General features: G+C 66.3%; 5 protein-coding genes across 5 annotated transcripts; 3 read left to right on the top strand and 2 right to left on the bottom strand.

Annotated features, from left to right (window-relative positions):
* The first annotated feature begins 52 nt into the window (after positions 1-52).
* CHLRE_03g178850v5 (uncharacterized protein) lies at positions 53-4,028 on the top strand. Its single transcript, XM_043061007.1, has 5 exons — positions 53-789; positions 1,024-1,754; positions 2,045-2,132; positions 2,561-2,924; positions 3,382-4,028. The coding sequence occupies exons 1-5, from the start codon at positions 372-374 to the stop codon at positions 3,707-3,709; spliced, it is 1,929 nt and encodes a 642-aa protein (XP_042926136.1). The 5' UTR covers positions 53-371; the 3' UTR covers positions 3,710-4,028.
* A 162-nt stretch (positions 4,029-4,190) lies between these two features.
* On the bottom strand, positions 4,191-7,522 carry CHLRE_03g178750v5 (uncharacterized protein). The gene is made up of 5 exons (XM_043061006.1): positions 7,105-7,522; positions 6,810-6,899; positions 6,225-6,403; positions 5,840-6,041; positions 4,191-5,571 (listed from the first exon to the last, which is right to left on the bottom strand). The coding sequence occupies exons 1-5, from the start codon at positions 7,432-7,434 to the stop codon at positions 5,011-5,013; spliced, it is 1,362 nt and encodes a 453-aa protein (XP_042926135.1). The 5' UTR covers positions 7,435-7,522; the 3' UTR covers positions 4,191-5,010.
* A 155-nt stretch (positions 7,523-7,677) lies between these two features.
* CHLRE_03g178700v5 (uncharacterized protein) lies at positions 7,678-15,622 on the bottom strand. Its single transcript, XM_043061005.1, has 15 exons — positions 15,342-15,622; positions 15,124-15,192; positions 14,780-14,860; positions 14,390-14,503; positions 13,966-14,193; positions 13,609-13,758; positions 13,073-13,369; positions 12,639-12,765; positions 12,366-12,508; positions 11,867-12,166; positions 10,898-11,614; positions 10,214-10,648; positions 9,753-10,013; positions 9,426-9,569; positions 7,678-9,142 (listed from the first exon to the last, which is right to left on the bottom strand). Exons 1-15 carry the CDS (start codon positions 15,420-15,422, stop codon positions 8,285-8,287), a joined length of 4,005 nt encoding a protein of 1,334 aa, XP_042926134.1. The 5' UTR covers positions 15,423-15,622; the 3' UTR covers positions 7,678-8,284.
* A 130-nt stretch (positions 15,623-15,752) lies between these two features.
* CHLRE_03g178650v5 (uncharacterized protein) lies at positions 15,753-21,818 on the top strand. Its single transcript, XM_043061004.1, has 14 exons — positions 15,753-16,529; positions 16,771-16,849; positions 17,010-17,172; positions 17,393-17,496; positions 17,686-17,919; positions 18,126-18,284; positions 18,392-18,556; positions 18,718-18,833; positions 19,016-19,196; positions 19,368-19,541; positions 19,792-20,006; positions 20,106-20,247; positions 20,482-20,651; positions 20,849-21,818. The coding sequence occupies exons 1-14, from the start codon at positions 15,952-15,954 to the stop codon at positions 21,054-21,056; spliced, it is 2,688 nt and encodes an 895-aa protein (XP_042926133.1). The 5' UTR covers positions 15,753-15,951; the 3' UTR covers positions 21,057-21,818.
* Positions 21,819-22,072: 254 nt separating this feature from the next.
* CHLRE_03g178600v5 (uncharacterized protein) lies at positions 22,073-26,980 on the top strand. The gene is made up of 10 exons (XM_043061003.1): positions 22,073-22,404; positions 22,499-22,729; positions 23,067-23,324; positions 23,548-23,628; positions 23,997-24,229; positions 24,448-24,694; positions 24,879-25,026; positions 25,191-25,414; positions 25,561-25,730; positions 25,885-26,980. The coding sequence occupies exons 1-10, from the start codon at positions 22,204-22,206 to the stop codon at positions 26,120-26,122; spliced, it is 2,031 nt and encodes a 676-aa protein (XP_042926132.1). The 5' UTR covers positions 22,073-22,203; the 3' UTR covers positions 26,123-26,980.
* The last annotated feature ends 82 nt before the right edge of the window (positions 26,981-27,062 follow it).

The raw sequence follows: 27,062 nt of genomic DNA, 5'->3' as shown, positions 1-27,062 counted from the left end.
ACAGATAGCATCGCCTCGGACTGGCCATGTTTTCGCTCGCCAGGCAAAAGGCCATCCAGGCGCTCTGGACAGCTTTGTGCTGCAAGCCATTTCGACGTTCCTTCAGCAGCTGACACGCGTCTGTCAAACTCTAGCGCAGAATCGAGAAGCTTACGCGAACTTGCTACGAGCTATCCCAGACCTGCTTACCAGCGCATAGCACCAGCAGCAACCTCGATATAGCCCAGCTGCAGCAGCACGAGCAGGAAGACTTGCAGCCACTTCGGCCCCGCTTCCCATTAAAGGCGCCTAGCTCCTTCTTGCGAGGGAAGGAGCATCCTTCCCTCGCTCGTCTGAAGCATCGAGCAAAGGCATCCTCCTTCTCGGGAAGGATGAGTAACTACAACCCGCCGGGCGGCGGTAGCAGCATCTCCCGGGACCAGCTCGACGTCTTCACCAGTCTGGTGGACGAGGTGTATGGCAGTAGCAGCGGCGGCGCCGCAGCAGCAGGCAGTAGCGGCAGCGGCAGTAGCAACAGCCGTGGTAGTGCTACCGCCGGCCGTAGCACGGCGCCGCAGGCGTGGCGGTGGTGGCTCAGGCCGGCGGCGGCGCCGCCGCTAGAGCCGGAGCCGGAGCCGGAGCAGCAGCGGCCATTGGGGCAGCCGTTATCGGTGGTGCCGCCTGTCATGCTGATGGACGCCGCTGAGGATCCCGGCAGCGGCAGCGGCAGCGGCAGCAACTACGCGGCGGGCGCGGCAGTAGCAGTGGAACAGGGGCCCGGGGACCCCCTGCTGCAGGGCACCCGCGAAGGTGACAGCAGCGACGGCAGCGGCGGGCTGCCGGCGGGTGGCGCTGGCAGCAGTGACGCCGCTGCCGCCGGCTGCCTCAGGCGCCACCGAACGAACATGCCGCTCGCCCACCACCACTCCTCAGTCTTCCCGTCTGCCGGCAACGCCGCGGCAACAACACTTGCTCCGCTGCCACCGCGGCCGCCCCTGGCGCCAGCGACGGCGCACGCTCCGCTGCCCCTGCTGCTTCCCTCAGACCCCCAACAGCACCAACCACAACAGCACCAACCACAACAGCAGCAGCCGCAACAGCAGCAGCGGCCTCTGCGGCGCAGCTGGACGGACGGCGCCTTCGGCGCCTCAGCCGCCGCCATGGCCCTGCTCGCCAGCGGCGCCGCCTCCCTCGCCGCCGCCGCGCCCGGCACCGCCGCTGCCGCCGCCGCCCCTGTAGAGCCGCCGCTGCCGTGCCCGCTGCTGGACCTGCCCAACGACCTGCTACTGCTCATCATGCTAGCTTGCGTCACACCCGGCGGCGGTGGCGGCGGCGGCGCATCTGGGTCGCCCTCCGTCGCCTTTCAAGAGGCGCTGGCAGCGCTGCGCAAGTCGTCGCCGGCAGCGGCGGGATACGGCGGCGGTGGCGGCGGCGGACCTCTGGGCAGGCACGGCGGCGGCAGTAGCGCCGCCGCCACTTCGCTGCTACAGCCGCCGGCGAGCCCGGGCTGGAGCTTCGCGCTGATTGCCAGCCCCGGGCCGAGCAGCCCGGTGCGGCTGCCGGCGGCTGTAGCAGCAGCCCGCCGCCAGGGGCGCCGCCGCGGTGGCGGCGGAGGCGCTGGTGAAGGCGTGCTGGGCGGCAGTAGCATTACGGGCGGGAGCGGCTGTAGCAGCGCGGAGGGCCTTCGGGCTGCAGCCAGCGGCGCCATGGCGTGTCGGCGGCTGCGGGCGGCCTACCAGCTGCTGCTGGCGGCGCGGCCGGACCTGGCAATGCAGGTGGGGTGGGGGAAGGGGCGGGTGGGGGCTGCGTGGACCCGCTGTGCTTGGGCTTGGTGACAAAGACAGTCCGATAACGGTACTCGTGTCCATTCCAACGGGACTGGCAAGAGTCGTCAGCCCATCCAGACGAGGTGCGTAATGTGTCAGCTCGTGCTCAGGCCGAGGTGAACTGCCAGCAGGTGGGGGTCACCCCATCCCAGCCCTGTATCTGCTGCCGGGGTGTAAGTACTGCCACCACCCCCACCCCATCCCATCCCCCCCCCGCCCAAACACACACGCACACACAGGCGGAGGCGTCGCTGCGGTCGCTGTGTGAGAAGCGGCGGCTGGTGCGGCGGCTCACCATCACACAGCACGACGCCTATGTGGCGCGAGGTGAGCGGGCAGAGATGGAATACGTGGAGGGGCGGGGTTGGCAGGTTGAGAGGGTTGGGATGCCTGCGCTCCTTGCGTCACTGCTGGAACTACTGCCGCGTCATGTATTGCAAAGGCTGGCTTAGTATAGAATGTGAATTTTGGTGTTTCCTGCCCAATTAAGCGCAGTGAAGTTTCAGTCAACCCGCGACAGACACCACTTTCTATCAGCCTCGCGGTGTTTGCCTAATACGTGTAGCAATTAGGGTTATCTTTTTCACGCATACATACTTATATTGCGCCAACACAAATTACCTCGCCGATCCCCTGGTCGCACAGCACCTGCATTTCCTCGCTGAACCCCTCCCCCCCCCCGCCCCCGCCTCCCCCCCTCGACCCCACTATGTGATTACGCCGCTCCCCCGCCCCCTCCCTCCCGTCCCCCATAGAGCTGGTGGCGGAGGGCACAGCTGGCGTGGCTCTGGCCTCGGCCCTGGCGCTCTTCTGCAGCGCCGTGGGCGCCTGCACTGCCGGCAGCAGCAGCGGCAGTAGCAGCTGGTTCGGCACCGCGGCTGTAGCAGCGGGCGGCTTCAGTGCCGCCGGCGGCAGTAGCAGCGGCGCAGCCGCGGCGGCCTGGGGCTGGCTGCTGTCGCTGTTCGCGGCGCTGCTGGGAGGCAGCGGCGGCGGTGGCGAGGGCCGCGGCGGCGGCGGCGGTGGTGAGGGCGGTGTGGCTCTGCAGGTGGTGTTGAACTATGTGGTGTTCACGGCGGTGCACGTGCTGCTGCACACAGCCATACTGGCGGCGGCGTTCAGGTGAGGAGGCCGCGATGGCGTCCGGGAGTGCGAGGGCGTGTTGCCTTGAGGGCGTGTGGGCGTCAGGGCGTGTGAGGGCGGCGCTGAAGGACGGAGCGAGCCAGCAGCGTGGTGGTAGTGGGTGCTGGTAGATGTTGATGGGGGTAGGGTGCACGCACCAGCAGCAGGCGCACTGCGCACCAGCAGGGGGGCCCCGTGGCAGCTACACGCGCGCCCCGTGGCTCCCCTCCCCCATTCCATATCGCCTCACTCCTCCTTACCCCCCGCCGCCTCGCTCCTACCCCCCGGACGTCGCCACTTCATGCTTGTGACTTAACCACTCTGTCCTCCACGTGAACGGGTCCCCCAGCTATTCGGGTTAGGTTGGGCTGGTGTTTACAACCCCCCCCCCCACACACACACACACACTCCCCCGGGCCTGCCGCCGCCGCCGCCATCGCCGTATGTCCTGCCGCAGGGTGTCGGCCTGGCTGGGCACTCGCCGCTCGCTGGTGCTGGGCGGCGCCTGGCTGCTGGGCCACTACTGCCTCGCCGTGCCCGCCGCCCGCCGCCTGCTGCTGCTGCGCCGCCTGCCGCCGCGCCTCAACCTGGAGCCCTGGCACCGCGCCGCCGCCGACCCGCCGCCGCACTACGCCGCGGCGGCGCTGCTGTGGCCGCTGTACGGCGACGGGCTGCACTGGCAGTTGATCCACCTGCTCAGCAACGGCTTCGCGTGGGCGTACGGCGCGTACGAGTGGCAGCACTCGTTCAGCGCGGTGCGCGCGCGGAACGGGCTGCGGTACTGATGGGGACTGAGCGGGGCGGCGAGCGGGTGACGCTGGGGTGGGGCGGGGTAGGTGGCGCTGCCGCGCTGGTGATTTTTGGGCTGTGACGGGGGGTAGTGGGAGCCGTGGAGGCCTGGGCTGGAAGGGGATAGGGTAGATAGGCAGGGCAGAGAACGCTAGCGAAGTGCTTGCTAGTGAATGCGAATGCAAGACGCCGTCGCGAGCTCCAGGCTAGCACGCTGTCTACAGAATAGACAGAGCAGCACGTACGGTAGGGTGAAGTCTTAAAAGCTTGGGTTTGAGGTCGATCTGAGGTCGGTGAGAAAACTGAGCATATGAGATACACAGGTGCCTGAGTGCACCCACGCACTGTCCGGGGCTCCGAGCTGCACCGCCGTTGCGCCCTGGGGTCAGGAGGAATCAATTGAATGCGGGCGTGAGGCACGACGTGACGGCCGCCACGGCACAGATGGACAGAGATCTGCGCATGGAGTCGCGGATCGCCGGAAGACCTTAAAACGCACATAAGCGCAGCGCACACGGCATTCAAAGGCCCTGACGACGCGAGCGCATGTGTGCATGTGTCAGCCCATTTACATGACCATGCAGCGTGTGTGCGAACCATTCCAGGGCAGCCTTCCTCACTTCCTCTCAGCTCATGCCACCAGGACTTCGGCCGCTGTCCGCCCCTCCAGCAACGCACATCTGCAGTCTGCCTGCGATATAGGAACCAGTGCCTTGGCCTGATACGGTACGCATTTGGCGTGTGGGGCCGTGCGCTGCGACCCATACATCGTTATTCGTTGCAGCCCCCCGTAGTGCAGCGCCATTGCACGCGTGTCTGCAACCACGGGCATCAGGCGCTACGCGGCTCCAGGCGTGTCGCACTTTCAGCAGCGTTCAATCAATCATTCATTCATTTCACAATCCCACATCACATCACCCGTGCTCATACCGGTAGACAGAACCCTCTCCCGTCATACGATACAAGGCCCGGCACTCACGGCACACAGATTGGGAGTTCCGGCTTGGTGGGTTTCACATATCGAGGACACGCGCATTCGAGCAACGTAAAACGCTCAATGCAAGTGACAGTCTTCACACGCACAGGGCCGCCGACATCGCCACCCGCGCCGCACCACAAAAATCAACATCCACAAAAACAATAACACGCCGTCTCAGCACTACTTCTCCTCACCTCAACCAAGCCCACGCAATCCCACGCAAGCCCACGCAAGCCCACGCAACCCCATTACGACACCATACGATAAAGAATACCCACGCGCCATGCACACGCCGGCAGCCCCCCCCCCCCGCCCGGCTCACTCGGCACCCGCCGCCGCTGCTGTGAGCGCCGTGGCGTTGGGGAACCAGGGGTAGGAGTGCACCATCACGCGCGCCGCCTGCAGGATGCTCAGCAGTCGGCCGAACATGAAGCCGCGCAGCAGCAGGTGCGCGGCGCTCTCCTTGCGCAGGTTGCGGCTCAGCGCGGGCAGCACCTCGGCCTCCGGCGGCACCTCCAGTTGGTGGTGCAGCACCGCGCCGCCGCCGCCGCCGCCGACGCCACTGCTCGACGACTGGCGCCGGAACGGCCCGCCGTCAGCAGCGGCGGCGCCGCCGCTGCCGCTGGCTGCGGCTGCTGCGCTGGCTGCCGCGTTGGCGGCGGCGCGCTGCGCCTCCTTCTGCTCCTGCTGCGCCAGGCCCTGCGACAGGCGGGCGTTGAGGTCGCGGCGCTCCTGCGTGATCTTGTCCATCAGGCCGCGGAACAGCCCCCACATGGCGCCCAGCTCCGCCACCTGCTGAGGCGACAGGTCCAGCTTCTGCAGCACGGCCGTCCAGTGCCCCGCCGGCGCCGACACCACCTCGCGCGTCTCCATGTGGGTCTGGGGTGAGCGCGGCAGGCAGGGGGGGATTACATTCATGATTCAGTGAGTGAAGGCGTAGCCAGGGGAGGGGTACGGGGGAGGGGGGGAGGGGGCAGCAGCCGTGACGGGTACAACACGGCAGGCGCAGTCAACAGCGCAGCGCCAATCCGCCGCAAGGCTGCAGCCGCAGCCCACATCCCGGGCCGCTTGGCCCCCCGGAACTCTCAGCTCCTCACCAGATTAAGTACCAACACAAGCACCCCCGCCCCCGCCCCCGCCCCCGCACCTGCAGCATCACGGCAACGGTCTCCGGCGACAGCACCGAGGCGGTGCGGTACAGCGCGCTCAGCCGCGCCAGCACCGCGCGAATGGCCTCAGCCGCCGCCTCGTCCGCCGGGTTGTCCTCGAACGCCAGCAGCGGCGCCGACAGCTCCGCCAGGAAGGCCCGGTGCTGGTCCAGCAGCTGCTGACGGCCCATGGCGCGTATGCTGTTGAGTGAAAGAAAGAAAGAAAGGGTGAGCGAGTGAGAGCGGCGCAGTCGGCAGCCGGGCAAGGTTGAAGCACGGGAGGCGAGGATAACGCGCGCCGTGCAATGCGACTCGCACGCCTGCGTGGCAGGAAGATATAAAACCCCCTCGGCGCAGAGCCCCCGAGCCCGTGTGTCCACTCACGTCTCCACGTCCTGCGCCGGCTCCTGCAGGCACACGATCTTCATGCTGCCGGCTATGCGCACCACGGCGGCCATGCTGGTGGCGCCCTGCAGCTCGGGCGGCAGCGGCCCCGTTGACAGCGGCCGGCCGGCGCTGGTGGACAGCTGCACGTCGCGAATGAGCAGCGCCTCCGACAGCACCTGGTCGATAAGGGCAATGAGAACAGCAGCTTATGGTCATGAGAGCTACAGCAAGCTTTGTGTTAGGCGCGACACAGCATTCTTATGTGCTAGGTGTAAGGTGGTTGGTTCGTGTGAGCTCACGAAGCCTGAGACGGCGCCGGTGCTGGCGAGGAGACGGCAGTTATGGGGTCAGGAGTGACCGCTACTATGAACATGTCACACGCGTCCGCTCCGCAATACCCAGCACATGCCCACATATCTCTACCATTGCGTTCCCCATACCCGTTGGCCAGCCAGCTGGCCCCATCTCCCCTGGGCTTGCGGGCGCGATCACCATCACCACCACACCCCCTCCCAACTTCCCGTTACCCTTGTCACCACCAAGCTGCCGCCCACCGTCCCGCACTCATGCCTCGGGGCTCACCGTGTTTCGTAGCTTGAGGTCCGCGTTCCGCCGCGTCAGTGTGAGGAACTGCTCCAGCTTGGCCGCCGCCAGGGCCTCCAGCTCCCGCAGCTGCGTCAAGTATCCGTTGTTCAGGAATGGGGGTGAGCAGACACACCGCGAAGCATTCATGTGTGGAGTGTCGTGCCCGGTGAGGGCCGCCGGGACAGGAACTAAGGTCGGCTACGGTAGCGGCCAAAGCCCTGGTGCACCTGCCGTCAGGGCCATTACCCCTGCGACCCAACACAACGGCGGATTCAAGTCTCCCAGGGCACACCTTCTCATTGTCGCGGATCCGGTGCTTGCTCTCCCGCTTGCTGGGGGCAGCCCGCTTTGACCCCGCTGGCCTGGAGGAAGGCTGCCCCGCGCTGTCGGTGCAGTCGGTCGACGTGGTGGCAGCAGCTGCTAGGCTGTTACCATTGTTAACAGACGGAACGCTTTGCAACAACTGGCCGCCCTCACCGAACAGCACGCCTGAGAACAAATCACTTCGCAGGAGGTCTAAGTCGTTTGCGTCCCCGGCTTGCTCATCTAAAAGCGTAAGAAGATCCTGCGTTAGCCCATTCTCGAGCTGAGCAGGGCTCGGCAAACTTGAGCTGGCATCCATGCTGTCAACGTTGCGCGGGTTGTCAAGACGCGCTCTGCATTCTGCTTCCGGTATATTTGACAGGAGTACTCAAAAGCAAAGCAGCCTAACATGCCCCGGAGCTGTGTGAAATGCGTAGGTAAGCTCGGCGTCACCTGGCGTCACATGGATCTGAACCCCGTGGGGCCGGCCGCCGGTGCATGCATTGGCCAGTCCGAGCGCAGTTCTGCGCGCTGTGATGCAGGGCTCCTCGAGTCCGCACGGCCAGATAGTGAATTACAGATTTGTCGCAGTGCAAACGACTCCGATCCTATGCGCACTCGACACACGGGAGTCTATCTGTCCCACACTCCGTACGCCTGCACCGTCCAAACCTGCCACCCATCCCCTGCTTCCCATACCCACTCCCAGCCGCCTCCGCCATCCCAACCTCCTCCAGCCCTATGCATACAACATCAGCGACTCTCGCGCCACGCGCCTCGCACTGTTACACGCACAGAAGGAAGCTTGTGGGCGGCTGTGGCGGTGATGCACACCACCCAGATCACTCCAGGCCGAATGGCACGCGCAGGGACTTGATCACGCGCGGGTCCCGGCCGCTCACCGCCTGCGCTCTTCCCACTGCCAGGCGCCCTCCTCGCGCCGCCCGTCCATGACCTTGTCGTTCCCGTCAACTAAGCGCCAGGTGATCGCGGAAATGGGCCGGGGAGGGTCAAAGTCGAGGGCTTTGAGGGCGCATTGGCAGAAGCTCAACTTCTTACGGCTGCGATCCGTCATGTCTGTGCATATAGCTAACCGTTAATAAGCTCTGTTATCATCAGGCTTAATAACAGAGTTGGGATCCCGGCCACTCCAAGCAGCCCAGCAGCCCTCACATGGACGGCGGCGGCGGCGTGCGGCTCTTGGCCGGGCTCATGGCCGCAAAGTCCCGCTGCAGCGCCGCGAAGTCGTGCTGCAGCGTGTTGATGCTGGGCACAGCCCCCAGCAGACCCCCGCGGGAGCCAGGTCGCGGCGGCCCCCCCGCACCGCCGCCGTCGCCGCCGCCGTCAGCGCCGGGCGTGTAGTCGCCGCCGCCGGCACCAGACCCCGCCGCCGACGCCCGCACCGAGCCCGCCACCGAGGCGCGCGCGGAACCGGGGGCGGGGCTGCTACTGCCGCCGGGCAGCGGCGGCGGCGTAGCCGGCGGCGTGGTTCCGGCGTCGCCCGGCCCTCTGGCTGAGCCCAGCACTGACGCCCGCCCCGAGCCCGCCACGGATGACCGGGCCGAGGGAGGCAGTGACCCCAGCGGCGGCGGGCTCTGCAGTGCCGCCGTGGGCAGGGGCGGCACCTGTCGGGCGGCGGCCGAGGCCACAGAGCCGGCCGCGGAGCCCGCCCGCTCGAGGGGCCGCTCGCCCGCCGCCGCCACGGACCCCGCGACCGAGCCCGCCACAGAGCGTGCCGTGGACGGCTCGGCCTGGAGATATGGCCGTGGTGGGGAGGCCTGCACGTCGAGTGCGGGGGTGATGGACATGGTGGAATGGCCGCCGTCGTCTAGCCCGCCGCCGCCGCCGCCGCCACTGCCGGCTGCCGACCCCGCCGCGGCTGCCGCGGCCGCGTATGCTGCGGCGTAGCCCTCGGGTGCGGCCTGCGCGGCCGCGGCTGCGGCTGCTCGGCTGGCGGCTGTGGGGGAGTCGGGCTGCGACCAGTGGGTCTGCAGGGTGCTCAGCAGCAGCGCCATCTTCTCGTACAGCTGCAGGGTGCCACAAAACAAACCGCCAGGTCAGGGCGTGCGTCGCCGCTATTTGAGCATCACGGTTGTAATCCGACAGGGTGGCTTGCCGCCTCACACACACATATACATGTCAGGATCGCATAGCGTCTCGTACACACAGTCATGCGTGTCTTCTACTCTGCTCTTTACCCCCTAACACACGTCGATGGGCCCTGGCAAACCATTGCACATGCCCACACGCCCACATGCTCACACCCTCCCAGGGGCGGGGGGGCTGCACATGCCCTCACGCCGCACCCACCGCGGGGTCGCTGGCGGCGCCGTGTGCGGCCCTCAGCGCCGCCAGCAGCTGCGCCCTCAGCGGCAGCGGCGCCTCGAAGCGCGTGTTGTCGTCGTCCGCCAGGCGCCACAGCCAGGGCAGGATGCGGCTCAGCATGGGGCCGTCCTGGGGGAGCGGGTGTGGGGTGAGCGGGTCGCAGGATGAGTGGGGGCAGAGATACCCATACGGTAGTGGGCACCCGTCCGTTGCTGACTGGGAACGGTGAAGACACTCCTCTGCATTGGGTCCGGTTTAGTTTGGGCTGGTATCTACAAGCCCTCCCTCCCGGCCCCCGGCCCCACTGCTCACCGGCCGTGTGGCCTGCAGGCTGCTGATGAAGCTGACCAGCAGCTGGCAGCCTAGCTCGTGGCCCAGCTCGTTCCACACCGGGCCGCTGCGCTGCATCAGCCGCATGAGCGGCATGTCGCCGGGCCGCCCCCCCGCCAGCACCTCGCGGTAGGCGGAGCGCAGGTCCACACCGGCACCGGCACCGGCGCCGCCAGCGGTGGGCGTTGCCAGGCCGGAGCCGGGGCCCGAGCCGGCGCCCGCCAGCGAGCCCAGGGCCAGGTCCTGCAGCGGCGAGCGGAGGCGGGGAAGGGCAGGGCGAGGGCTGAGCTCGCGTGGAAACCGGGGCACCTCGGGGCTATCGGCATCTCGCTGCCGCAACGCCACTGCTTGCCCCTGGCCGTCCGCTCCGCCAAACCCTACCCTGGGTGCGTCTCGCTTCGGGTTCGTACCCTACGGCAAGTCATCCCCACCCGCCCACGCACCTGGCTGGCCTGCACGGACGCCGGCAGCTGCAGCGACACACGCGGGCTGACCACGCCGCCGTTCTCGTATGCGTACGCCGCCAGCCGCCCTGCCGCCACGCTGCCGCCGCCCACGCCGCTGCTCGCGTGCATGGGCGAACTGGAGCGCAGCACGCCGCCGCCGCCGCCGCGGCCCGCCGCCGCCCCGCCCGGCCCCGTGCCCAGCCACACGTCGCTGTCCTGCACCGTCAGCAGCGGCGGCAGCGGCGGCAGGCCGCCGAGCGAGGCGGCGGAGGCGCCGCCAGCCAGTGGGTGCGGGAGGTGCGGCGGCGGCGAGGGCGGCGGCGGCGGCAGCGCCATGGGCGGCGGCAGCGCGTAGGAGCCGGAGGCGGGGGCGCCGCCGGTGAGCTGGCTCTGCGCCGCCTCCAGCGCCGCCTCCAGGATGCGCACCCGCGCCTGTACGGCACAACCGGATGGACATGTACGGCGCACCCACAGGCAGTGTACGGCGGGTGTTCGGAGGAGGCAAGCGGCTGTGGCAGTGGGGTGCGCCGTGCGCGCAAACCACCCCGCCCTTGTCCGGGCACACCCACACCCACACACACGCCCACACCCTTACGCCACACCCACACCCTTACGCCCATGCCCACACGCTCACACGCCCACGTTCACAGGTTGTGTCCGGCGCCGCCCCGCCCCCCGCACCTGCAGCCCGGTGATGGCCCGGCCGCTCTGCTCGCTCATGGCGTTGAAGGCGCCCAGCAGCGCCCGCGTCTGCCCCTCCAGCTCGCGCAGCCGCGCCTGCTGCCCCAGCCACTCCTCGCTGGACACCGTCACAGTGGGCCCCAGCGCCGAGGGGGGCGGCAGCGGCGAGCCAGGCGCCGTGGCGCCGGGGAAGAGGTTGGCGGGTGCGGGGAGCAGCGCGCCGGGCGGCGGCAGGTGCGGCGGCCAGCCGGGCACGGGGCTGGGCGGCGTGGCGGCGGAGGGCACGGCGCCGGGGATGAGCGGCGGCGGCATCGCTGCCACAGGGTCAACATACTCGCCACCACCCGCGGCGCCTGCGCCAGCACCCGCACCGCCGCCGCCGCCGCCGAACACTGCTGGGGAGGGCTGGTAGGCCGGGGCCTGCTGCTGCGCCGCCTGCGGCGGCGTGTCAGCCGCCGTCACCCATGCCGGCAGCGGCGGCTGGCCGCCGTCATGGCCCCGGCGCGGCGGCAGCGGCGCGCGGCTGCTGTTGCCGGACAGCTGGCGTGCAAAGGTGGGGGGGCCGCCTGACGCCAAAAGCACGTCCTCCTCCTCCTGCTGCCCTGGGTCCGGGTGCTGCTGCTGGCCGCCGTCCCCACCCAGGCCCAGTCCCGCCAGGCCGCGCATGGTTGCGTTGGGGTCCTCCGGCCTGCCGCCGTCGCGGGAGCGGATGGACACCTGCGGCGTGAAGGCGCCCCCGTGCCCGTCAAAGTGAGGCAAGGGCAGGTGCGCATGTGAAAGCTGGACCGCTCTGGCCCCCGGTCTGGACCCAGCCTTGTTTGCAGGCGACATGGCAGGTGGCCCTCTTCAGCGAGGTACCGGGCGGTCGCCTCAGTCCGCAGCCATACACACACATGCTCAATACAGCCCCACGACCACACACACACACCCCTGGGCTAAGGGACAACCATGCACACCGGGCGCGCGCACCTGCGGCTCAACGGGCCCCGGCGCACGGCTGCTGGTGCTGCCGGCCTTGGATCCCTGCCGCGACAGCGCCCGACTGCCCGCAGCCGCCGCGCCGCCCTCCGCGCCGCCCGCGCCGCCGCCAGCCGCTGCCGCCGCCGCCTCCGCCGCCTCCCAGCCGTCGCTGTACTCGCGGCGCAGTGGGTCGCGCACCAGGTCGCCGTCCTGGTGCGCGGCCTGGAAGCGCTCCGACAGCGAGCCGGCGCGCGCGAACACGGGCGAGGAGCGGCGCTCGGGCGACAGGCGCGGCGGCGAGGCGCGCACCTGCGACCGGTGAGGTGGAGGTGCAGGGGGTGATGGTGGTGGTGGTGGTGGTGAGGTGCAGGTGCAGGTGGTGGTGAGGTGCAGGTGGTGGTGGTGGTGGTGGTGGTGGTGGTGGTGGCGGGCTTAAGAGGTGGTCCCGATAGCAGCGTGGGAGGTGAGTGAGGCCGGGTTGTGGCCCGACCTCTGCGCCCACACTCACATTTGCTGACACCGGTCGCCGGCGGCCCGGGCTGGGGGAGGAGCGGCGCAGGGGTGACTTGCGGCCGGGTACCGGGGGCGGCGGCGGCGGGGCGGCGGCCACCGGATCCGGCTCAGCGGCCGGGACCGAAGGCACCGGCGCACCTGCGGGTGCGGCACCGGCCACACCAAAAGAGGCACACGTGACCTTCAGCCCCCAGCCCAGCCCAGCCCCTGATGATCCGAGCTGCTGACATCCCCTGCGCCTCTTGTACAAGAGCTTAAGCCGGCTCACCCCGCGCCCGTAGCTTGTCGGCGATGTGCGGCGGCCAGCCCGCCGCGCTGCCGCCGGCGCTGCCATAGGCCTGTAGGTCCTCCAGCACCGCCAGCGCCGCCCGGGCCACGTCGCGCACCTCGCGCACCTGCACACACACCCGTGGAGGCGGACCGGGATACGGCACTCAACCAAGTTTGCCTGCACGACCAACATGCCGGCATGCATGGCCGAATGCCTGCCTCAACGCCCGCGCGTGTTCTACCTTGGCATCCTCCCACCCGGCGTACCACGTGCCCATACCGCAAGGCGCCTTCCCACCTCAGCGGCCGTTGCCACCACGCGAAACCACGCCAGCTCCACCCATTCTCTCCATCGATCGCGGCACCGCACACACCAACACAGCAACACACCCACCCACCAACACACCGACACACGCCCACCCCCCCACGCACCTTGTCGAACTTGCAGGACTCCAGCCCCCGCACGGCGCGGGTGGTGACGCCGCGCAGGTCGCCGGGAGCCCACACGCCCTCCACCTCCATCAGCGGCCCCAGCAGCAGCGCCGTGGCCCGCAGCATGTCCGCCGCCGCCTGCCGCGTCTGCCAGTCCGCCTGCCGGTGCAGGCAGCCCACCACGCCGCTGCCGCTGGTGCCGGCCGCGGCGCCCGAGCCGCCGGGCGTGCCGCCGCCGGGCTGCGGCAGCTGACCCACCAGCGCCGATATGATCGGCACGAAGGCGCCGGGGCCGCTCTGCACAGCATGCACAGTACGCATAGCATAGCAACAAGTTACAGCACCCATTGCGGCTGTTACCGTTTTCGGGCATTCACCTAGGCCCGCTTATGTCATGAAGGTGCAAGGTCAGTCACTCCCGCCCGCTACGGACCCATCGCCAGCCTCACGTCACCAGCTCATCACGTGCCGCTCTCGCTGCCACGCACCCTCCCTCCCTGCCCCCTCCTTCCCCCTCCCTCCCGCACACGGCGCACCTTGATGAGGCCGGTGGGCTCGCCCGACACAGGGTCCGTGCGCGCCAGCGCCGCCAGCAGCGCCGGCGCCGCCAGGAAGGCCGGGCTGTTGAGCTTGCGCAGCAGCTCCCTGGCCAGAGGCGGCTCCAGAGTGCCCAGGTAGGGCGCGGCCTGGCGGGGGCAACGGGGTGGGGGCAACGAGGCGAGTTGGCAGCGGTAGCGCTGGTAAGAGGTTGATGACCTCCAGCCTGAGCAAGTGGCCCCTTGCCGTTGGGAAGCTTTGGGTCGGAAGGTGGTAGCTGTGCACCGGGTCAGCGTATGGCTGTGGAGACTGGCTTGACTGTGGCTGCACCCGTTTCCCTCCAGCTAGCAACCCACCACGCCCAGCGTTGCGCACGCCGCCGCGTTCAGCTCCTTTCTCTGCTCCGTCAGGCACTCGAACAGCAGCCGAAGCACCGGGTTGGCGGCGGCCGCGGCGGGGCCGGCCGCGCCCGCGGCGGCGGGCGGCGGCGGCTGTGGCGGCATCACGGCCTGCAGCTGCATGAGGCCCTGAGCCACAAGAGTGAGCGCCTCGGTGCTGGACTCCCGCACACTGCTGTCCGCGTCCTGCACGGAAGGAGCAGCAGCAGCGGCGGCGGCGGAGACGCGGGTTCAGGTGGAGCCATTGGGAGGAGGGAGAGGGCGCTGGAGCCATGAATCAGCACTCAGGCCAATCGCCAACCAGCCACTCCGCCAGCCCCGTTCCTGCTGCCCCCACAGCTTCCCGCCAGCCCCCATCCGGTGCTTCCAGTCCGCCGCCCACCTGCAGGCACTTGCGCAGCTGCCCCAGCACCTTGCCCAGGTGCGGCTGCTGCAGCGCCGTGTCCCGCAGCGGGCACAGCGGGCTGGCAATGACGCCCAGCGCGCGGGCGCACTCCTGGGGGGAGGGGAGTGGACAGGGTTGGCGCAGGTGTGCAAAAGAACTGATGCGCGTGCGTGCGCGTGTGTGGAAGGAAGCGTGAGCACGGAGGTGTTGGCGAGCTCGGCACCTCGTGGAATGTGTGTGCTGCTCCGTCCCCCGCTGTTCCAACCTGTGCCGCCCAGCCCACAATCCCTGCATGTATGCCGGCCCTGCAGCAACGGCCCTCACCTCCTGCCCAGCTGCTGGCCCCCGTGTGCCGCCCACAACCGCCGCATGTCCTACCCACCGCACCTTGCGCGCGTACACCTTGTACTCGGGTCCAGTGGAGCACAGGCAGCTGATGGTGATGGGCAGGCCCTCCGTGTCCATGTGCTGCACACATCAGCAAAGTGCATGGGTGCACGTGTGCATGAGTGAGTGCATGGCGCGGTGTCGCATGGGAGTGTGGCGCGTGAGGCGTGTGAGGTGGGGGCGTGGGAGGTGCGCGTATCATGGCCGACGGCACGCAGGCAGGTAGGTAGGCAAACAAGAGTGCAGGGCCCCATTCCGCACTTGTCCTCATGCCACGCCAGTGACGCCACCGATCCCACGTCTGTATCCTTCCCCCCTCAACCACCATTCCCGGCCGCACACACCTTGACGATGTTGAGCAGGTCGTCGGCTGCGGCTTTCTGGGTGTCCCGGTCATTCATGCGGTTGATGGCCTGTATGGCGTGCAGCGTGCGTGTGCGTGAAGCGCAGTAGTGGTGGCGGGGGCGAGGTGAAGACAGCTTTGGGGTGAGGGGCTTCGCCTGTAGGAGTGCAGCAGCCAGCAGCCGCCCCTCCCCCTCTCAGCCCCCCTCCTAGGCCCCACCTGCAGAATGCGCTCCTTCTTGTGCAGCTTGCCGGAGGATATGGGGCCAGCGCCCCCGGGCTGCCGTGGGGGTGGCGGCATTGCGCTGTGTGTGTGCGACTCTGTCAGGTCAAGAGTGTCGGAGCTAGAACTGCGACCTAATCGGCGTTAATGTTTTTGTCGACGGTATGATGCTACATTGTGAGCCATGAAGCAGCATAAATCCGAGGTGTTGCGCTCTGTCCATGGTATTGCTCCAGGCCGCTGTAAGCATTCATGGCCCCATGTAAAGTTGAAAGGATTCTCTTAGGCTAATGAAATGCAATGCATTTAGGCAGTAGCAGTGGGCCTGTCCCAAAGTTGCATGGGCTTTGCGATTTGGCGCGGAACTCGAGACAGCCCCCCGGTTCCCTGCTTGCACAGGACGATTCTATGATAGAGTAACTTGTATAGCTATTATTTACAGGGACTTACGTCCTTACTGTGACGCGACTTGGGCAGCTGTGACCAGTTGTTGTTCAAACACTTTGGAGGGAACCCTTCGTGTGCCGCGCCCTGGCACTCATTATACGCCTGCGACTGAACAATCAACTAAGACCTACATAGAGCAGCTCTAGGAGCGGTCATAACCATGAGCCAGACTGCGCCCCAGCAGGAAGTGTTCGAGGAGGAGCAGGTCGCTGTAGAATGGACTCCGGAGCAAGTGGAGCAGCAATTCCTGACGTTCCTGGACACTTACAAAGAGCCCGACGCCTATGACGACGAGCCATACTACATCAAGACGCTGCGCAGCGTCAAAGCGGAGGACAAATGCACCGTCTACGTGAACATCCTGCACCTCAACGAGTTCGACCAGGCGCTGTGCGCACACGTCATTGCACAGTACAGCCGCATCGAGCCGTCGCTGCGCCGCGCGCTCAACACGTTCATCAAGCAGAACGAGCCTGGGCTGGTGGAGGGTGCTGACGCGCGCGAGTACTATGTCGCCTTCGTCAGCTCCTGGCCCCAGCGCATGCGCGACCTGCGCACCAGCAAGCTGGGCCAGCTCACGGCGTTCGCGGGCACCGTCACCCGCACCAGCGAGGTCCGCCCCGAGCTGCTGTACGGCGCCTTCAAGTGCATGGAGTGCAACACCATCGTGCGTGGCGTGCCGCAGCAATTCAAGTACTCGCCGCCCATCATGTGCTCCAATCCCTCGTGCGGCAACAAGTGAGGAGGAGGGCGGAGGGAAGAAGGGCGGGCATGGGCGCAGGCGGTGAATACAGCAGTCGCTTACGGAGGCGCTGCGCGGGCTGAAAGTCAAGACACGCGGTAGCGGCAGGGCGGGGCGGGGCGGGGGCTGCCATACGCGCCATACCGTCTACCCGCAGGCTGGGCGGGAGTGACGTGCGTGGCCACCTGCAAAACTGCGCCAGCATCGCTTACTGAACATGTGCCCACCCCTGCACAGGAGCCACTGGTCGCTGGTCCGCGAGCAGTCGGTGTTCTGTGACTGGCAGCGTCTCAAGGTGCAGGAGGCCGTGGAGGAGGTGAGCACAGCGCCTCGGGGCGCGCAGGCGCACTAACCCACATCCGCCACCGCTAACTCCCCCCGCCAGACCTGGACCACTGCCAGCAGCCTCCACCAGCCGTGTCCAGCCTGCCCAACTCACCTGCGCCCGCCAACCCTTCCCTCCCTCGCCCCCTCAGGTGCCTGCCGGCAGCCTGCCCCGCACCATGGATGTGATCATGCGGCACGAGGCGGTGGAGACAGCCAAGGCGGGCGACAAGATGGTGTTCACCGGCCAGCTGGTGGTGGTGCCGGACGTGGGCTCGCTGGCGGCGCCGGGCGAGAAGGTGCACCTCAAAGAGAGTGAGTGGCAGAGGAGCGGTGGGGAGTGGGGATGGTGGTGGCACAGGTAGAGGATGTTCGGCAAGGGGTTTCGTGTGGGCCTCAGAAAGGGATTGAGAGGAGAGGGCAAGGGCGGGAGAAGGCGAGCCGATGACAATCCGTCTTGCACACTCGCCGCGTTCGGCGCCAAGGTGCCTGCATGATGGGATATTTGCTGCCGTTACTTGCTCCGCAACTGTAGGCTCCCGCGGCCGTGACGGTGGCGACGGCGTGAGCGGCATGGGCAAGGGCGCGGGCGGCCGCGAGCTGACCTACCGCGTCATGTTCCTGGCGTGCGCGGCGCAGGTGCGGCGACAGCGGCACTAGGGGCAGGGCAGGCCAGGCCACACCAGGCGATGGGGGCGCACACACGCAGAGGGCAGCGCAGGGCCTGGGCTCGGGGCGACATGGATAATTTCGGTGGATGCCGTGCCCCATCTCACATTGCACGTAATCAGCACCTTCACCACATTCACCCCCTCTGCCGCCGCCCAGCCTGCGGACGTGACCAAGGGCATGGTGAACATCCGGCCCGACGTGGACGAGACCACCGAGGGCATCATCGCCGAGTACCACGACGGCGGCCAGTCCATCCTGTCCATGACGCGCGACCCCAACATCTACCAGCAGCTCACAAAGAGCATCTGCCCCTCCGTGTTCGGGCACGACAGCATCAAGCAGGCCGTGCTGCTGATGCTGTTCGGCGGCGTGCACAAGAAGACCGCGGAGGTGGGCGGGAGTTATGTGGGGCGTGAGCGCGGGATGGGCTTTCGGTGGCTTCGGGTGAGAAAGGCTAGGTCGCTGTCTGGTGCCTGTGTGGCGGCACCGCATCCTCCTGCTAAGGCGCGTGCAATGGAGAAGGCCCTGGACTGATTGCCTATCGCTGCCAACTATTGAAACCTGGACTGACATCAACCGCAACCCCAATCCAACAGGGCATCAACCTGCGTGGCGACATCAACGTGGCCATCGTCGGCGACCCCTCCTGCGCCAAGTCCCAGATCCTCAAGTACGTCTCCAACTTCCTGCCCCGCGCCGTGTACACCAGCGGCAAGGCCTCATCCGCCGCCGGCCTGACGGCCTCCGTGGTCAAGGTGAGCCCCACGCCCCAACCGCCGTGCGTGCCGTCTGCCGTTCCGCTGTCCGTGCCCTGGCCTCTGTTGTACCTGACTAACGCGTGCCGCCGACAACCGCTATGCAGGAGCCGGAGAACAACGAGTTTGCCATTGAGGCCGGTGCGCTGATGCTGGCCGACAACGGCATCTGCTGCATTGACGAGTTCGACAAGATGGACGTGAAGGACCAGGTGGCCATCCACGAGGCCATGGAGCAGCAGACCATCTCCATCGCCAAGGCCGGAATCCAGGTCCGTTGGGGACTTGGGGGGTGGGCAGGGGCGGGGCGCCGGGCCTCTGCCCACATACCGTAATCTGCATGCACCCGCGTGCTTTGGCATCAGCCGCACCGCATGCCCACAGCACACTCGGGAGGCTCATGCATCTGACGCTTCTCGCTGCACCTGCGCAGGCCACCCTGAACGCGCGCGCCTCCATCCTGGCCGCCGCCAACCCCATGGGCGGCCGCTACGACAAGTCCAAGCCGCTCAAGTACAACGTGGCGCTGCCGCCCGCCATCCTGTCGCGGTGAGTGCGCCCAGCCGGGGCCCCACTGTGGCAGGCGGTGGCTGGCAAGACATCTGGAACGCAAACTGCTACGCCCTTCCAAACCTATGGTGGAAGCCAACGGCCTGCACGCCAAAACCAGAAGCCATAAACTCACAATCTGCGTACTTCTCCGTCTCACCTGCCTGCAAAACCCCCTGCAGTTTCGACCTGCTGCACGTGATGGTGGACGAGACCACTGAGGCCACCGACGCGCGCATCGCCACACACATCGTCAACGTGCACCGCTACCAGCAGTCCGCCTTCGACGTGCCCTACGACACCGAGTCGCTGCAGCACTACATCCGCTACGCCCGCGCCATCAAGCCCGAGGTCACTCCCGAGGTGCGCCCCGCGCCCATACCTCGATCATATTGCCCCTCGGACCGGGCGCCCAGTCGCGTGCCCGCCTGCTGTCCTCTCCTCTCGCCCAGATCCCGTCGCACTGCATTTATCCGCCCAGCTACAACTATATAACAATGGTATTGCCCCCGCCCGCGCCCCTGTTCCCACCAGGCGCGTGCGGAGCTGGTCCGCTCCTACAAGGAGCTGCGTGCCGACGACGCGGCGCCCGGTACCCAGAGCAGCTACCGCATCACGGTGCGCCAGCTGGAGGCGTTGGTCCGCCTCAGCGAGGCCATGGCGCGCGTGTACTGCGACCCCCTCATCAAGCCCTCCTACGTGCGCGAGGTAAGCGGGCATCAGCAGCAGCTGCTGCTGCTGCTGCTGCTGCGACGGGGTTGCGGCCGTCTGGAGCCCCTCAACGGGTGGTGCTTTGCCAGCGGGGCAGCCTGCGATCTCGCATCCACCCCAACCATGCCGCCCCCGACGTAGCTTGTTTACCCGTTGCCTCACGTGACGGCAGGCGGGGCCCTTGCTACTTCCCCACACTAAATTGGCACCTCCTGCGCCCCTTCCACACCTTCCCATTACCGCTCAGGCCAAGCGCCTGCTGCGCGCCTCCATCCTCAAGATTGAGCAGTCCGACACGCTGCTGGACGACGACCTGGGCGTGCCGCCCACCGACCTGCCGGCTGGGGTGGCGCGCCAGCCCGAGGACGCGCCCGAGGCGCGCATCGAGCGCGGCGAGGACGTCAATGCCGACGAGAACGACGAGAACGCACCGCCTGGCGCCAACGTCGGCGAGAAGCGCGGGTGGGTGTGGGGCCTGCGGTAGCAGCAGGCGGAAGAGACACAAGGTGTACGGCATCCAGGCTTTGGCAATTGCTGACTGTGATGCTCTACCCCACACAGAGCGGGTGCGCCGATGGAGGACCGCCAAGCAAAGCGCCTGCGTGCGGACCCGGAGGCCGCCGCCGCCGCCCCGGCGGCTGGCGGCGCGCCGCCGGCCAAGGAGCCGATTCGTGTGTCGGCGCAGAAGTTCAACTACGTCAAGGTGCGGCGCCATACTGTGGAGCATGCCTTAGGAAGCATGAGGGAGCGGAGCGTGTGTGTGTTTGCGGTGCTGTTACCGCATCTAGGCATCCCTGCAATCCGTGTGGGACTCCAGGCGGTGGGGCAGACGCACCGGCAGCCCTACACCGCTCCTCACATGTTCTGACCATACCGTTTGCAAACTAGAATGTGACATGGACATCCCAATCTGCCACTGTGTGCCCCCCCTCCACAGAACATGCTGGCCAAGAAGATGATGGAGGTGCGCGACGCCTACCTACGCCAGCTGCCCGCCGTGCGGCCAGATGGCGACAGCGCGGACGAGGCGGCGACGGCGCAGCTGCCGGAGAGCGGCATTCGCCAGGAGGAGCTGATGCAGTGGTACATGGACGAGGAGTCGCTCAAGTGAGTGGGGTCGTGTGTTAGAGCACTAAGGATCGGAGGCAGAGCGCAACAATCCACGTGGGATTGGGGCCATGCATGTAGGGGCTAAGCTGGGCAAGGGGCTGGGGAGCTGGAGCTGGCGTCGGCACCCGGTCCCAACTTGCTCTGTCGTCAAATCCTGACACGCGCCTGCCGCCGCCCTGCTCTGCGCTGCACAGGGGCAAGCTGCCCACCACTGCGGCGGCCCTGGAGGAGGTGGATGTAGTGCGCAAGATCATTGCGCACCTGCTGAAGAAGGGCGACACGCTCGCCGTGCTCAGCCGGCCCAAGCGCAAGGAGGGCGAGGAGCAGAAGCCCTGGGAGGAGCGCTACCAGAACGAGCGCGTGCTGCACCTGCACGAGACCTACGCGCCCGAGCTGGACTAGAGCTCCGCCTAACGTGATGCTTCTCGGGTTGCGGCAGCGTTGGATGCCGGCGGACAGTGTGTGCATGCTGCGCAGGTGGTGTGCATTGGGTGCGGTATGGCGAGTGCTCGGCATGCTGGATGTGGCTTGGGAATGGCCGGATGTGGGGCCTTGGATGTGTTGCGTGTACTGGCGCCGAAAGGCTGAGGGTGGAACGTGTTGGTTGCACAGTAGGCCTGCTACAGTGCTAGGTGCCCAAGACGCGCATTGTGGTCGGATAAGGAGTGGCGGAGTAGTGAGCAAGGAGTTGCAGGACCCAAAGCTGGGGGCAAGCCCCCTCCACAGAACATGAGAGGCCAAGGTTGGGGCCAGCTGCTCCACCTGGCCGCGAGCTTGAGCGGGCCAAGGATTACCGTTCCCCCAGCATCCTGGGGCGCAGGTTGAGGGTTGGCTGTAGTGCGTGTGATGACGGATTTCTGGAGGAGACCCAAAGGCAGCCTGTGGGCCAAACTGTCTCTGGGTAACTCCCGGCTTGCTGACAGGGTCGGCTTTGACACGTGGGCGGGCCAACCTCTTGGCTCTGGAAACTGCTTGCCTGTGAAACCTAAGTCCCCGGAGATGGCCCTTAAGTTGCAGCCTTTGCAGACCAGTGCAAGACGTCGGGTGGGTCGGTCAGTGACTGGAACCGGTCGGTCTTGGTGATCTCTGCTGCCATATCAATGCTGGGCACCCCTGCTTGGTCGGACTGTCCCTTCTTGCAATGTCGCATACTCGCATTCATATCAATGCCTCTCGACATGGTTGCTGGTTCAGTGACTCAGTGACTAGAAAGCAAAACCCAGAGGCCCGGGTGCGACATACCCCACTGTGACGCAAATGCAGCCGAGGGGGCATTGGTGGCCCTGATACGGGACGTTGGGTGGCAGGTGACCCCGCCAGGGGTGGACATCGCCGAGCATGCGCCGTGCCACACGCCCCCATCCCCATTCGGCCACGTTCAGAACCTTGACCGGCGCTGACCGTACGCTATTCTGTTAATGACTTTGCATACACGCGCTGTTGTGGGCTGTAGGTGATTGTACTACCTTGAGTCTTCTGGGCTATTTCAATTTCGCCATTGGCCAAGTGCACTGCGCGCAGCGATCCAGTTGACTTAACAGTTACAAATATGTCTGACTCTGACGATGATGTACCGCTGGTGAAGCGGGCTGCAGCTGCTCCGGCTAGTGCCAAGCCCACCCCTAAGTCGACCAAGCCGACTCCTAAGCCGGCGGCTGCTAAGCCAGTAGCTAACGGGCGATCTACGCCTTCTAGGAAAAAGCCGGAGCCGGAGCCGGAGGAGGAGGACGACGAGGACGAGTCCGAGGAGGTGAGCTGCCCTGAAGGACTTAGTCGCTGGAGGACTTGCCCGCGAGGTGCCGTCCGGAGACTTGCTGACTTGCCCGTGGACCTCACGTACACAGTCAAGCAGCTCGGACAGCGAGAGCGATGACAGCGATAGCGATAAGCCGCTTGCTGCTCGCCGCAAGAGCAAATCGCCAGGCGCGAGTGGAGCGAAACGGAAGCGGGCAACCACACCCAAGAAGGAGAGCAGCGCCAAGCGCTCCAAGAAGGAGCCCGGGAGCAGCAAGTCCGGGCAAGTCATGTGGAAGACGCTGAAGCACGCGGGCGTGCTGTTCCCGCCGGAGTATGAGGTGAGCATGCCGGGGAAGCAGGCATGGCACGAACACGCCGGGCAGCGCCCGACCCCAGTTAAGCAGACCTATGGGCTGGGGTACCACACGGTGCCCATATGGTACAGATAAGATCGGGATACAGTCTAGCTGGAGGCGGGGCCGCGTAGCAAACTCTGCAAAGCAGCCTTAGGCAGGGAGGGAGGAGGGGAGGGGCATTAGCAGCGCCCTGCTTCCTGAGTCATGCCCACAACCCAGCGGTCCTGCAACACCCTAGCGTGGCATGTCCCAGCAACTTACCGCCCCGCCACACCCTTCCTTTCCCTCCTCCCGAACCCCGGCATCCGCCTGCCCACAGCCGCACGGCGTGAAGCCGCTGTACGACGGCAAGCCGGTGGATCTGACGCCCGACCAGGAGGAGGTCGCGACCATGTTCGCGGTGATGAAGGAAACGGACTACATGAACAAGAAGGTGTTCCTGGACAACTTCTGGGAGGGCTTTAAGGAGGTGCTGGGCAAGGGGCACGTGATCAAGGACCTGAAGAAGTGCGACTTCACGCCCATCTACGACTGGCACATGGCGCAGCGCGAGGCGAAGAAGGGCATCAGCAAGGAGGTGGGCAGGCAGCCGGGTTGGAGGGCGGAACGGTTGGTCAAGCACGATGGGGTGAGGAATTAGAGAGGGGACGGAGAGTAGGGAGGCGATTGGGCGTGGGGTTCGGGGCACGGCCGTGGCAACAGCGCATTCATGCGAGTGACAAGCAGTCCTGGCCCTACGCAATGCTAAGCTGGGTGCTGCTGTTGCCCCTCGCCGCCAATATGTCTCACCATGCGCACAGGAGAAGGACCGGATAAAGAAGGAGAAGGACGAGAAGGAGGCCAAGTACAAGGTGGCGTACGTGGACGGCCGCCCCGAGCCGGTGAGCGTGGAAGCAGCAGCGGGAGCAGCAGCGGGAGCAGCCACGAGAGCAGCCACGGGAGCAGCCACGGGAGTAGCAGCGGGAGTAGCAGAGGGAGTAGCAGCGGGAGTAGCAGCGGGAGCAGCAGCGGGAGCAGCAGCGGGAGCAGCAGCGGGAGCAGCAGCGGGAGCAGCAGCGGGAGCAGGGCACAGGGAGGTTGCGGGTGCCGATACTTGGAAGAAGCGGGGCTGGCGGCAGCAGCTGGAGTGGTGCTGTGAAAGGAGTGCGGCCGGCTTGCCGGGCAGCCAGGGTGCGGGGCCAGGGGCGGGTGCAGTCCTACAATGCCTAGAATGGGTGTAAGTTCACCGCACCCACCCGCGCAAGCGCAGGTGGGCAACTTCCGAGTGGAGCCTCCGGGGCTGTTCCGCGGGCGCGGCGAGCACCCCAAGATGGGCAAGATCAAGAAGCGCGTGTACCCGCGCGACATCACCATCAACATCGGCGAGAACGAGCCGGTGCCGGAGCACCCCTACCCCGGCCAGACGTGGAAGGAGGTCAAGCACGACCACACGGTCACGTGGCTGGCCTACTGGAAGGACACCATCTCCACCAAGGACTACAAGTGAGCGGGCGCCCTCGTGGCGAAGGGGGCTGGGGCCGGCGGGGCACAGCCGGGCAGCGGGTGCGAATTCGTTCTGTGGATACACCCATGCGCACATGTGGCAGGCTCCGACAGAAGGCGCACTTTGCCGTGTTGCGTGTTTGCTTGCCGAGCCAGAGCGTGCCTTCACCCGTACTCATCCTCCCCTCTCCTTTACTTCCTCTCCCTCGCCCCCTCAGGTACGTATTCCTGGGCGCCACCTCCACCTTCAAGGCCGACAGCGACCTGGCCAAGTACGAGAAGGCGCGCAAGCTCAAGGAGATCATCGTGGACGTGCGCAAGAACTACGAGCGCGACTGGGACAGCAGCGACCAGCGCAAGCGCCAGATGGGCGTGGCCATGTACTTCATCGACAAGCTGGCGCTGCGTGCGGGCCACGAAAAGGACGAGGACGAGGCGGACACGGTGGGCTGCTGCACGCTCAAGGTGCGTTTGTGATGCTGGGGTTGTGGGTTGTGGGTGCCGGCGGACTGCTGGTGCTTGGCGCCTGGGCGCCCCGGGAAGGAGGTGGAGCAGGCTCAAGTGAGCCGTGGGGATGCTGCGCCGCATCACCGCTGCATGCCCGGCACCGCTGATCCACGCCGTGCAACCCCGCGCATGGGTGCTGCAGGTGGAGAACATCGAGATCATGGGCGACAACAAGGTCAAGTTCGACTTCCTGGGTAAGGACTCCATCCGCTACGAGAACATCGTGGAGGTGGACCCGCGCGTGTACAAGAACCTGGAAAAGTTCAAGCGGATCGACCACACCGGCAAGCGTAAGTGGGGCAGGGACGACCGCCGGTGGGAAGCAGAGACGGCGGGGCCTGGCACCAATACACACTAAGCGCCTACACCCCAGGAGCATTCACGAGCTTCTGGTCTATGCCTAAGCTGTCTAAAAGGCAGTTCGGCCATTCTCCGTGCTTTTTGTTATGTGCAGGCAAGCAGCAGGGCGACCAGCTGTTTGAGACGTTCGACGCGCAGGATCTGAACAAGGAGCTGAAGAACATCATGGACGGCCTGAGCGTCAAGGTGTTCCGTACCTACAACGCCTCCATCGTGCTGGACCGCCTGCTGAGCGAGTGGGAGGCCACCAAGAAGGGCCACTCCACGGCGCAGACGGTGGACCAAAAGAAGGTGGACTACGACATCGCCAACAAGGAGGTGCGTTGGGCGTGTGCAAAGCCGTGCGACTGTGCCGTGAGCTGGTGGGGGTTCGTTTCAGGCGTGTCCTGCCGGTCGCCCGATTGCTGGCACGTTGCCGTGCACTGACGGCGCCGTTGCCATGTGCCGCTGCGCCGCTCCCGCAGGTGGCCATCCTGTGTAATCACCAGCGCTCGGTGCCCAAGACGCACACCAACCAGATGGAGAAGATCCAGGAGAAGCTGGCGGGCATGAACAAAGAGTTGGCAGAGCTGGAGGACGAGCTGCGGGCGGCGCAGAAGGGCAAGGCCGAAAACAAGAAGGCCAACGTCGACTCGTGAGTGCTGATCTACTGGGCAAATGTTGCGGATGGCTGGGTGGAGGAATGGGCGCTGGCGGCACGCGCGACAGAAATGTGGTGCACCTACGATCCTGCCTTGGGCGTCCGCTGACGCATGCCTCTTCCTCCGCGTTACCGCCGCCCACCGCAGGCTGAACTCCAAGATCGACAAGAAGAAGCAGGCCATCGCCAAGGTGGAGCTGCAGGCGCGCAGCAAAGAGGACCTTAAGACGGTGGCGCTGGGCACGTCCAAGATCAACTACATGGACCCGCGCATCACCGTGGCCTGGTGCAAGCGCAACGAGGTGCCCATCGAGAAGATCTTCAACAAGTCGCTACTGGCCAAGTTCAACTGGGCCATGGACGTGGACCCCACCTTCCGCTTCTGAGCAGCCCAGGCGCAGTCTGCGGAGAGCTGCGTTCAGCAGGCGTGGTAGAAACAGCGCGGGAGCGGCAGCGGTGATGCAGCGGAGCGCGCAGCGGCGATTTATTTGCTGGTGAGGGGTGCCGGCAGCAGCGTTGCAGCAATGGTGCAAGTACGGTAGCGGTCGTTTGCAGGCCGGTGCTGTTAGTGTGGTGCGAACGGCAGTGCATAGCATTAGCAGCGGTGGGGGCTGGCAACGGCACGGGGACCACGCATTTTGAGTCCTGGTAGATCGGGCCTGGACCAAGCTGGTGCGTGTGCTGCCAAGCCGCTTGCGTGCCCAGCAGTAACTTGTCCGGGCCATGCATTCACTTAAACTACGCTAGCTGCCCCTTTCTTGATGACGTGGTTGTGCGTGGAGGGGAAAATGGCGGGCGACACACCACTGCGCGTGTGCATGCAAACCACCCCAGCCAGGGACGGGCCTATCGTGGTCCCAGGCGTGCGTTTGGGTTGGAGGGGAAGGACAGGAGAGCGGTTGTACGGATAGGGTGGTCGGAGCAGATTTTATCGCACTTGCAGTTGCTGGAGTATGCAACGCACCCCTGAGTTAAGGCTTGAGCAACCTTGTTACAAGCTCAGAGAAGATTGCATATAGCGCTGCCCTCCGCCTTTGCTGTCTACGGTATTCATTGCAATTACCTATGCGACATTACAAGAAGGGACAGGGCCAAGCAAGGGTGCCCATCACCAATGCACTTATGAACCACACACCCGACTGTTAGAGTGATAGCAGGAGTGTGTGATGCCAACGTGCACGCACCGTCGCACCGCCTTCCTCCCCCATCCCAACCTTGTTGCACTGGTGGGGCCCGGCTCCAGTGCACCACACGACCCATCGTCCCATTTTCTGCGTCCACTCACATGCCGCGGTTGAGCCGTTGGGGCAAAGCAACCCGGGAACT

This window comes from Chlamydomonas reinhardtii, chromosome 3 (assembly GCF_000002595.2).
Source record: "Chlamydomonas reinhardtii strain CC-503 cw92 mt+ chromosome 3, whole genome shotgun sequence".
Taxonomy (NCBI): domain Eukaryota; kingdom Viridiplantae; phylum Chlorophyta; class Chlorophyceae; order Chlamydomonadales; family Chlamydomonadaceae; genus Chlamydomonas; species Chlamydomonas reinhardtii.
This window is presented reverse-complemented; position numbering and strand designations above follow the sequence as displayed.

What these genes read in the sequence shown, in the direction of transcription:
- CHLRE_03g178850v5 (XM_043061007.1), top strand. Translation starts at nt 372, where the DNA reads ATGAGTAACTACAACCCGCCGGGCGGCGGTAGCAGCATCTCCCGGGAC. An exon ending in GGCCGGACCTGGCAATGCAG is followed by an intron (nt 1,755 to 2,044) that starts GTGGGGTGGGGG and finishes ACGCACACACAG; the next exon opens with GCGGAGGCGTCGCTGCGGTC. An exon ending in CGACGCCTATGTGGCGCGAG is followed by an intron (nt 2,133 to 2,560) that starts GTGAGCGGGCAG and finishes CGTCCCCCATAG; the next exon opens with AGCTGGTGGCGGAGGGCACA.
- CHLRE_03g178750v5 (XM_043061006.1), bottom strand. Translation starts at nt 7,434, where the DNA reads ATGGATGCCAGCTCAAGTTTGCCGAGCCCTGCTCAGCTCGAGAATGGG. An exon ending in GGATCCGCGACAATGAGAAG is followed by an intron (nt 6,900 to 7,104) that starts GTGTGCCCTGGG and finishes TACTTGACGCAG; the next exon opens with CTGCGGGAGCTGGAGGCCCT. An exon ending in CCGTTGCCGTGATGCTGCAG is followed by an intron (nt 5,572 to 5,839) that starts GTGCGGGGGCGG and finishes CGCTCACCCCAG; the next exon opens with ACCCACATGGAGACGCGCGA.
- CHLRE_03g178600v5 (XM_043061003.1), top strand. Translation starts at nt 22,204, where the DNA reads ATGTCTGACTCTGACGATGATGTACCGCTGGTGAAGCGGGCTGCAGCT. An exon ending in GATCGACCACACCGGCAAGC is followed by an intron (nt 25,027 to 25,190) that starts GTAAGTGGGGCA and finishes TGTTATGTGCAG; the next exon opens with GCAAGCAGCAGGGCGACCAG. An exon ending in ACGACATCGCCAACAAGGAG is followed by an intron (nt 25,415 to 25,560) that starts GTGCGTTGGGCG and finishes CCGCTCCCGCAG; the next exon opens with GTGGCCATCCTGTGTAATCA.
- CHLRE_03g178700v5 (XM_043061005.1), bottom strand. Translation starts at nt 15,422, where the DNA reads ATGCCGCCACCCCCACGGCAGCCCGGGGGCGCTGGCCCCATATCCTCC. An exon ending in CGTGCGCAACGCTGGGCGTG is followed by an intron (nt 13,759 to 13,965) that starts GTGGGTTGCTAG and finishes TGCCCCCGCCAG; the next exon opens with GCCGCGCCCTACCTGGGCAC. An exon ending in AGTCCTGCAAGTTCGACAAG is followed by an intron (nt 12,766 to 13,072) that starts GTGCGTGGGGGG and finishes GTGTGTGTGCAG; the next exon opens with GTGCGCGAGGTGCGCGACGT.
- CHLRE_03g178650v5 (XM_043061004.1), top strand. Translation starts at nt 15,952, where the DNA reads ATGAGCCAGACTGCGCCCCAGCAGGAAGTGTTCGAGGAGGAGCAGGTC. An exon ending in GAAGGTGCACCTCAAAGAGA is followed by an intron (nt 17,173 to 17,392) that starts GTGAGTGGCAGA and finishes CCGCAACTGTAG; the next exon opens with GCTCCCGCGGCCGTGACGGT. An exon ending in CCGCCCGCCATCCTGTCGCG is followed by an intron (nt 18,834 to 19,015) that starts GTGAGTGCGCCC and finishes AACCCCCTGCAG; the next exon opens with TTTCGACCTGCTGCACGTGA.